General features: G+C 40.5%; 1 protein-coding gene across 2 annotated transcripts; it reads right to left on the minus strand.

The window, feature by feature from the left end:
• Window positions 1-212: 212 nt before the first annotated feature.
• On the minus strand, window positions 213-6,861 carry apool (apolipoprotein O-like). 2 transcript variants are annotated; one of them, XM_026330338.1, is made up of 11 exons: window positions 6,757-6,861; window positions 5,921-6,019; window positions 5,692-5,817; window positions 5,143-5,197; window positions 4,183-4,281; window positions 3,027-3,118; window positions 2,825-2,920; window positions 2,279-2,339; window positions 1,819-2,025; window positions 1,409-1,525; window positions 213-958 (listed from the first exon to the last, which is right to left on the minus strand). In XM_026330338.1, exons 1-11 carry the CDS (start codon window positions 6,766-6,768, stop codon window positions 870-872), a joined length of 1,053 nt encoding a protein of 350 aa, XP_026186123.1. In that variant the 5' UTR covers window positions 6,769-6,861; the 3' UTR covers window positions 213-869. The 2 variants fall into 2 exon arrangements, with proteins under 2 accessions (XP_026186123.1, XP_026186124.1); XM_026330339.1 differs by having other exon boundaries at window positions 6,702-6,797.
• Window positions 6,862-10,211: the final 3,350 nt, after the last annotated feature.

Raw genomic sequence — 10,211 nt, forward strand, 5'->3', positions numbered from 1 at the left:
GACAATCTGATATATGTATATATACTTATATATATATAGAATAAATGAGAATCTGAAAAAAAATGAAACAAGTGTTAAAAATCATATTTATATATGCACATAAGTACAGAAAATTACAGACTATATACTTATATATATATACGTATATGACATGACTTGTATTTCATTCTATGTTGAGCTTTTTGATTGGATTATTATAAAAAACCACAGAACCTTTTGTGTCTGATTTTATTTGCAGATGTTTGGAAAAGGAGACAAAGCTTTGAGATTTAATATTATACATACATAATTAATAGCACTTAATACTTAACAGTTGAGACACAACATCAATTCATGAAAAATAGATTTATTTCAAGTTCCTAAATCCACGACTGAGGATAATTTTTGATGTAATAAAAAGGAACGGCACTGTGACATTGTGCAACACTTACCAGCACATGTACCGTATTTTTCAGCATACCAAAGTCATGGGCTAAATTACAATAAATTAAAGCACTATGCACTCCTGATGGCAAAAGCCGTAGCTGAGAAGCCAGTAGTTCTTACATGACACCAACACAAAATGTTCACAATCTGCCATCTTAAAGACTTGTAAACACCTGTGGCTTTTATTTTCCAAGGTTTCTCTCCTTTGTGCAGACCGACACAGATGTGTGTACTGGAATTCACTGCAGTGCTGCTACAATGCAAATGAACTCAACTCTTTTCTGTGGAAAATTTAAAAGTGTGGGCAGCAGAAATGAGGATGGAAATTGCTGATCAAAATCTTCCCTACCATGTCTGCAAATTGGCCTATTTACACAGTAATGATACAGAGTATTTGTCTGCAGAAGGCAGTGTGGGAATGAGGTTTCTGCTGTGGCTGCCTCTCAGCTGCGTGTGCTGTACAGGTCTGCATCCTCGGGGTTGGACTGGCCAAAGTCCATTAGAGAAGGCTTTGGTTTGAAATCAGAGCCCCCTGAAGGACAGCAGAAGAAATGCAACAAAATCGCAGTGTCAAATGCAGAAATCAAATATTCAAATTTAAGAGGAGGAAACGATCCTCTTACTCAATAAATGCATCAATAGAGTAAACCTAAATGACTAGGTTACAACATTAAAACCAGCATGACACAGAGCATATCAAGGTCAAAGACACTGTGTCCTGTTAATGCTCCTAAAATATACGGAGCGCACTGAAGCTTTTAGAAATGTGATTCACAATGGGTTTGTGATGTGAGACAGATTTCATTGGAAAATGACATTAGCGTGTTTAAACCTCAGCTGGATAATTAATACCACACTATAAAAACACATTCCAATCCCTGAGAATTCAGTGTGTTTATGTGCGGGCCTGTGTGCTGGAGTAAGTCAATGCCGAGCCAACAAAGGGAAGCAATGGTTTATGTGCAGCAGGTGTTCACAGTACCTTTGCTGTCACCTGCTGCAGGCTGTTCAGGAGGTGGTGGAGGTGGTGGTGGTGGTGTCAGTGCTGGTGTAACTGCAGCCCAGTCAGATGCAGCAGCTGATTCAGCTGATTCAACAACTGGCAATGTGGAGCAGTCAAAATACAGCACAGGGTCAGCAGTAGGGACGGAAACCATAATGAAAGCTACTGTGATTTTAGACTAACGTTATTAATAGTGATGACATTTAGATTGTACTCATTTGAGAGTTTACAACAAATCAGTGTATCGTACTACTTGGTAATGCAGGAGATGTGCAAAAGGTTTTTACAAACTTTTTTTTTTTTTTAAATCCCCAAATATTTTATGATGCATTCTTTAGCTTTCAATAGAACTGTCTTCTATTTTTCAATATTTTCCACCCTCAAAATACCTAATTTCTCAGGGTCATCTGAGGCCTTTGGAGCAGGCTCTGCTGGGGCAGACGCCTCCGTCTCTGGGTCTAAGTTCAGCAGAGACTCAGTTGAGCCTGCTTCAGGTGAAACTTCCAGCGCTCGCCTAGTGTTGGAGGGTTCCTCCCCTTCAACAGGAGTAGTCACTTCCCCAGAAATAGTTGTGGCCTCTGTCTGTGCCACGGAATCTGGACAGGAGAGGAAATACACCAAACCCTCAGTTACTTTTGTGTTATTGTGTGTGAAACATAGAAATGGAGAACGAGAAGCCAGAAATCAATATTTTTATCTCTTGCGCTTGTCTGTGTGGGGCCCTGGTTGGGGGATGTATCTGAGTGTTAGTGATGACGTTTCCTCTGTTAAGACAGTGACAACAGGCTCATCAGAGACAGGAGCAGACTCAGTGGATTCCACCAGTCTCTGGGATTGTAGAAATCTGACCTGAGTCGTCGGTGGTGAAGCTGGGCTTTGAAGCCTCCTCTGGGTTTGGCACTGTAACTGACTAACAACATAGATAAAAAAAAATAATAATAATAATGCTTTAAGACTGTTGAACCAAGACTTGCACATGTTCATTTTACATAACTACAAAAGCTATTAACACCTACATTAGCTGTTTACATTTCAAGCTGTCTAAATTTGCTGACACAATGGAGTCAACCTGTAGTAAGTTTAACAATATGAGATTCACCAAACGGCTAATTCCTGTAACAATACAATGATAAAAGGGCAAAGTGCTGGGAAACAGAAACTGCCTTGTTAAATAACAGAAAGGGACTTTTTGCACAAGCAAAACATGAAAAAGAGAAATCATTAGGTGGAAAGAGAGTTACCATTAATTAGGTTGAACTGTTTGGGTTTTAGTCACACACTGTTAAACAGCTTAACAGTAGTTTCGATTTTAACATTATTGTCTGAACCAATTGCATCCATAATGATCATGATAAATCTGTGCAGATAACATGAATGTGATTGTGAAGCTGTTACCTCTTTGGCAACAGGCTCTTGGGGCACGGAGGTGAGCAGAGAAGACACCGCAGAGCGTGCCCACTGCCCTGCGGCATACACCTTCTTACCTGTCACCTTTGGTGCACAAGAGACAGTAATAGTGTTAAACTCTGGAAGCAAGATTTGTACCTGCCACTGCTGTTGTAGTTAAGAACACGTCAGAACATAGCTGATGCGTTACCTTCAACACAGCCACTGCTTGGGCTGGGTAGCACACTGATGCTCCTGCACTCATCAGGCCCAGGGGAACTGCTAACCTCTTAAAACGGGACCCTAAAATACAATTTACCAAGAGGTGGGCAGTCAGTATAAATTAGCCCTCTCCAACACACACAGACACACACATTTACATTTTATTCAGATGGCTACAGTAATATGTTAAAACTGCTGGTTGGTCACAGCCCTCCTTCTGAGATAGCGTGTAAAAAAGCTGAGACATTGCCTAGACCTAGTGAAGGTGTGTATATTAGGAATGAAAACTTGGAAAATAACAATGTTTAAATATCATTGAACTGACACATCACAGAGACATGAGAGAGTTTATGATGAAAAGAGCTCTAAGAAAAATCTTACACGCACTTATCTCGACTTGTTTCTCATGTTGGTTTTTTTGTGGTTTTATGGTGATGTCTATCTGACTTCAGTGGTAAACTGTGGTTTGTGAATCAAAAAACCAGACAAGACAATTATTGTCAATGGCTCTAACTTAAAAGTGCCATACTGTGTGCACACCTGGTGTGTAGGCATGATCTGTTGAGCTGTTGATTGTGAAACTGTTTCCTTGGGTGGAAAGAATCCCTGCAAATCTATTATTTCCCATCTTTGTTAAATAAAAACAACTAAAGGAAATGTACAATATCAGTAATAAAACTGACATTTGAATAATGCACAACCTTATTGCTAAGTTTTTAGTACATTGCACTTATTTTTACAGTTCCACTCCCACACATCATCCACCCTTCCTCTGTTACCTAACTACATGTTCTGACTTCCTCTGCGACACTCCTTTGACCTTAATGTTTCTCTCCCAGACTCTGAAAGGCAGTGTGATAATAAGGTGGGTTTCCCTCACAGTTGAGCTGTCTGTCAAGTGCCACTGAAATATTTAATTAAAGAAGGCCAATAGGAGTGTAACCTCTACAAATGACTGCAGGAAGACATGGTCAGGTTAGGTCTCCATAGCTAAACCAGTGCAAAACTCAGCTTGTTCCCTGGAGGTTTTGGGAGTTGCCCTGTACTGGGCTTCCAGCCAATACAATAAAGGAGTTGAGAATTCAGCCTCTCTCACTGCAGGCTCAGTGGCCGGTTTGTGATGTGATGATTGACGACCTGGTTACCTTTCCGTACCAAGAACATGCCAAGCAAGCCAGCCATGGTGATGGTGCCAAATCTGGGTAGAAAACCTGGAGGAGGGTCTTTCAAGTAATAGTATACATCTGGGAAACAAGTCACACAGGAACGCCATTAACAAGAAAGAAATTCCTTTCACACTGAATTATTACCCTAGCAGTATGAGCGTTAACACAAACAATAATAAATATGCCAAGAGTAATGTTGTGGGCAGCAGGGACCACAAATAAAAAGCAACAAACCCAATGCAGATAGAGAATTTGCGAAGTCACAATTCCTTCTTGTGTTTGTGCAATGGAAAGTATTTTAACCTTACACACCATAACACCACTATTTAAGAGAACTGAACACAGTGAATTCAGAAAATAATCTGCCCCCTCTCTTTTTTTTTTTTTTTTTTTTTTTTGCACACTGCTTCCTGGCAGATCCCATCAAGCATCTTCAGACTGGGCAGTAAGTGTCAGTAAACTGCCACCTACAGGTCTCTCAACAGGTCAGTCTTGGGAGATGTGGGCTTCTGCCCAAAGAGGTCAATGTTGGTCTCATTATACCAGAGAATCCTCTTCTCCATGCTCCCATGAAAAGGCAGTTTTTTCAACTTAAAATTAAATCAACGCAGTAAAGTGTTAAAAAAGTAAATTGGTCTGAATATTTATTGAAGTCCCTGTAGAAAAATGACTGAGATATGTTATAGCACAAATCTACAACATTATTCTGTCTCATAGCTTTGTAAGGACAAGAAGTTTTGAGTTTCAGGGATGGATAATCTGTATTGAAACCCTGAAATCATCTAGATTTTATACAAGTGAGCTGTGTGTGAGAACACGTCTGACCTGCAGTACAGGTATCTGTGTGTGCTACAAGTGTGCCAAGGCAACTCTAGAAAAGGTCTGGGCCCCAGTTCTTTGGCTTTAACTGAGACCTTGAGGTACCTACTGTTGACTCACCCTCTCCTGCATGGTAAAGATTAACACTTCCTGTTTTCACACTGACACAGACACCCTGCAGGGAACAAAGGACAAAAGCAAAAGCATTACAACAGGCCAACAAGAACACAACCATCTAGACAATACTGAAACAGACACATCTGAGTCAGTGTGAAGTGCTTTTTGACAATCTTTCAAAGTATCAAACTGTCAGCTTTCTTCGCGGCAAACCTTACAGCTGCAGAGATAACTGCACGAACAATTTCCTGTCTGAGTCCTCAACTTTGCTGTTTGCAAACTTGTACCTGCAAAGCAAAGGCAGCACGTGGGATTGTGCTCTGTTAACCGCAAGCAGGAGGAACAAAGACCGGGGTTGGAAAACTAACACTGCAGCTGAAAGATAAGAGCTCTTCGATTTGTCTGAGCTGTTGTTCCACTTGTACAGCATTTGTTTATGACAAAAAATACACAATACGGTAACAGTTTGTGTGTAAAGTGTCAGACCAGATGTGAATATTCATGTTCATTCTGGAGGTACAGCTGTAGATACGCATGGGAAAACTGAAATACCTTTACAGCCTGGACAAATGGTAGTATGCTCTCTCTCGCTGTAGTTACCCCACTCTCAACAACACCTGGTTTCAATGGAACAAACTGAACCTGTGCAGGCTGTGGCAGTGGGGTGTAGACGTTCAACTGGGGACACAAGAGTCAGCATGTTATAAGAGGATGCAGCGGTTCAGGAAATGGCAACGAGCTCTCTCGTACCAGATGAGCTGACGTCTTGGGAAAGCAATACCTTTTCTCGAACAACCAGCCCATCAGCGGGCGCTTCTCTCACAGCGTAGACACGGATGGAGGCTATTCCCAGCACTGTCGGGACGGCCACCATCACCACCTAGTGCAAGACAGGCGCGCAATTCCAACTTTAACGTCTCTCAGCTCATAGAAACAACATGAACCACGAAGTCACTGGTAGACTGATGACTTGGTGGAGCAAAATCATTGTGACAATAAAATACTCTTAGAGCATCAAATGTTAAAGCACTCACTATGCAGACATTGTTATCATTATTACTCAACCACCGACAGTGAACTGCATTTCAATGTTGCAGAAAGTTCAGATGCAGCTCATCTTAGAAGAGTCGGTGTAAAGCTGTTTTATGAAAGGCAGGGTCATTTATAAGTGTTACGATGTGTATGCTAAAAATTCCCTTAGTCTAAGATAGTTGTCTAAAAAATGTAAATAAAGCTTCTCACAATCGTATTACGCTTCAGTAAATGACAGAAAGACCTGCTGCCATTATTGGCCACAGTATTTGTCTCTACTGTGTCGTGTGTGTGTGTTAATGTGCCTGAATGAGCTACTATCTGAGGCCAGGACATGTGAAGCTTCAGTTCAGGAGACTATTGGTGGCTGCAGCTCAGACAGCAAACCGCTGTCCAGTTAGCCAGTTAGCCAGTTAGCTTCGCCTCATTCAGCTGTTTTCATGCCGCACAAAAACCGCGAAAGTGACAGCCAGCTCAAATTTGTATCAACGCCTTCGGAATAATCCGGTACACTGCACCCACGCACTCACCACAAATTTACATTTTAAACCCAACAAAATTTTCCCGAGGATTAAATGTCATCACCTTGGCCGCCATGACGGCACTCTTCTTAGTCCTCCTCTTTGGTGTTCTTCTCCTTCTTCTTCTTCTTCTTCTTCTTCTTCTTCGCCGTCATTCTTCTTCTTCTTCTCAAAGTTCTGGTAGACGAATTGGATTGGGCCAAATAACGGTCAGCTGCTGCCACCCGATGGACTGAAGAAGCATCTGCACCACATGGTCTCTTCACAGTCTTCTCAAGCTCCCAGCATTATAGCTGATTAACTTTGCTTTGTAAGTGTGCTTGAATTTAATTTCAGTTTTAAATATCTTATTTTGTTCTTATTCATATTTTACACCAAAAATAATTTGCTACTACTGCTGTTCCCTGTGTAATTGTCCATGTTCAGTGGGTAGTAAGAGCAAGTCACGGTGAGCAACTGCCAAGGAGGACGAATGGCACCCCATACCCCCATGGTTCTGGGAATATGATTAATAGCAAATTTTAGTGGGATATGGCACAACATACTTACTAGTCATTCAGGTGGTTTTGCTACTTTTTTTCTGTGCTGTGCTCACATCATGCAGATTTCTGAATGAGGTAAACTCAAATAACCAGCATAGCAGAGAGCACCGGTTGTAATGGACTGGTTGGAAACCTGAAAGCATGTTGCACAGATACATTTCACAGAGGGGAGAAAAAAAAAGGGAACAAAAGGAAAATTTTCAACTGATACTTGAATAAAATATGTGTCAGCAGTGTTGCTCAACGATATAGAAATTTGTATTGCAGAAAAAGAACATATACTACAGCCTCCTGGTTTAGGCAGAAACATTGCAGTGCAACATGGCTGCATCTGTGAAAGGAGACCCACCCCCGTGTAGGTTTAAAAGGCTCATTCTGAGATTAAGACAATGCAACAGTTGCTACTTTCTGGTGATTACTCACTGACAACACATTCACGAATACTAAAGCCATTTCTGCTAACAGATCGCTCCAAGCACATTGAACTTTTAATGCTGTTTCAATATGTCATTGAAAAGCTACAGAAACAGAACATATCTCATAGTGCAGAGGATTCAGTTTATTGAAGTTAAAGTTTAACAACTTAAGTTTACAATCTGTATTTTTTGTAATATATATTCATATATATGAAACCAAAAAAGGCTACTTTAAGAAGAATAAATGTCATTTTCTGTTATTTTTTTTAATATCATCTTTAGTTTAATGTACAGAATAACAGTAAGCTAATATTATCCTTGAAAAAGAGCAATATGTTCCTTTTTTAATGTCGCAGTGCAACTTACATCTTACACACCTGTGCAATGTACCATGAGGTGTACACCCCTGAAAAAACACACAGTGGAACCTCCCTTTTCGGCCTGTTTCTGCAGGTCTACACACACAAAGATCTGGGAGGGATAACACAGTCTGTGCCTACAAATCATAACTCTCATAATTCCCATATCTACAGTATGTTGCCTGCTCAGCAGAGCAGCAGTTGGAAAAAGAAGACCAACACTACAGATAAGAAACGGAGAGAGGTCTGCAGACTAAAACTGTTTTGTAACTCTTCTACAGCTGTGTGTGTGTAGGAATGCCAGTGTAGTCAGTCCGTTGTTGGCAAAGAGAGGGTTGGGAGGCACAGGGAAAGTGCTTGCATCATTTAGTTTTCTTTGTGGTACTCTCAAATTAACCATTCAAAAAACATGAGCTATACCTGTGGGGTGTGTTTGATATTTCACAACAGTGTGACATGATGAAAAACCTGACCCTACAATTTAAGGAACCACAGTAAAATATGAAGGATAAGTACAGTTAGTGGTGGATACACCAGGTGCTACGCATGTCTTGCACAGGCTTCGACAATGGAGGGCACCATTGAGTCCTTGGCCTGATATTTCAGATGAAAGGATTCATCTGAGTTTCACGGATGTTACAGACCATTTAGTGATAGAGGTCTTTGACTGCTCAGTATCAACCATATGCTTGGAGGGAAGGCAAAAAAAAAAAAGCTTACTGGTACATTTTAGAAGTAACTGTACTGTTGCCTCTCAGGTTAGATTCCTGAGGTCACTGGGCAGGTGTCAGTCTTTCTATGTGAACTCAAACATCAAATTGAAAACTCCTGGTTGGATGCTAAAGAAGGATCTGCATTAGGTTGAGTAAATGAGTAGCTAAAAATCCTCCCTCAGTTGTTGTACAGTAAGTGTCTTCAAACACTAACAAAAAAAGAAGGTTTCAAACCTATAAATAAAAAAGAAAAACATTATTCAACAGTACTTTTGCATGTACCACACGCTACAAGTCTAACTATCTTATAATCGTGAGAGGGAGATAAAAAGAAGAAACAAACAAACAACAAAATTATCTACTATATTTAACCATGTCTAATCAAATCAGTCCCAGGCCTTTTCTCATGCAACAGGCATGATAAAACCAGTAAAAACTGTCAGTCATCTGTGAGTGATAGTGGTTGTTTGTCTCCTAGTTGTTCAACTGCTAAACACCCTGCATCTACAGAGTGAAGAGGGGGACACTGCAAAACCTTGGCATAGAATACATCATACTTTACATTATATCTATGACACAAAACGTAAATAGATTTATATATTCTTCTATGTTTAAATATATTTGTAGACTGTACACAAATCTTTAGAAAATGAGACGGCAAATGCTTTTACCTGATATTTTGAACAGCAATGGTAAAGAGGCCAATGAAACATAGACCCTGTGATGCAGCCAATGAGATATAGAGATATAGAAAGTGCATTCTTTGTAGTGAGTGACTCCTTTGAAAAGAACTCTCTAGCTCTTGCATTCGCTGTTTAAGAAAAACAAATGAAAAAAAAAAAAACAAGAATTGTTCTGCACCCACGCAAATAAATACTCTTTGTCTTCCCTCCGCTACCTCTAGAAGCATATCACAGTGGTAGTGGAACGCAAACATTTACATCAGTATACACAGCAGTATACACATATACACAAGTCTTTGAGGACTAGATAGAGAGGAAACAAAGTAAAAATTAAGAAAATGGGGAGTTGGGGAGAAACGCAGAGAGAGGGAGAGAGAATGCAAGTTGTATTGCACTCTGTCAGAGGAGCCTCCTTCTGCAGATGAAATTGTTTTTTTTTTTTTTTCTTAACTTAACTGTTCACAGTTTGAAATACTGTCCGTCTAGCCAGCACAACAGTTCCTCAGTACTTGTGATGCTTGTTTTCATCAGGTAAAACAGATAAACCAGACAGGATGGCTACCTTTCACAGTCTTATACTGAAGTCAGTGCCCTTACTTTAACCACACTGTCCCATCAGATCAGTCTGGAATAACAGTGAGGTCCCTGTAAATCAGAGATATGCAGTGAGAGAGAAAAAAAAAGAAGATAGCGAGAGAAAGGGGGAGAACTGGTGGCTCTGGGTGCAAAGTTCATCAGTACAAAAGTACAGTGCTGTGGTGAAAAGGATTCTCCTCTGTATTGCTGCTACATAGCTCCCCCCCCCC

Source organism: Mastacembelus armatus, chromosome 10 (assembly GCF_900324485.2).
Source record: "Mastacembelus armatus chromosome 10, fMasArm1.2, whole genome shotgun sequence".
Classification (NCBI taxonomy): Eukaryota; Metazoa; Chordata; class Actinopteri; order Synbranchiformes; family Mastacembelidae; genus Mastacembelus; species Mastacembelus armatus.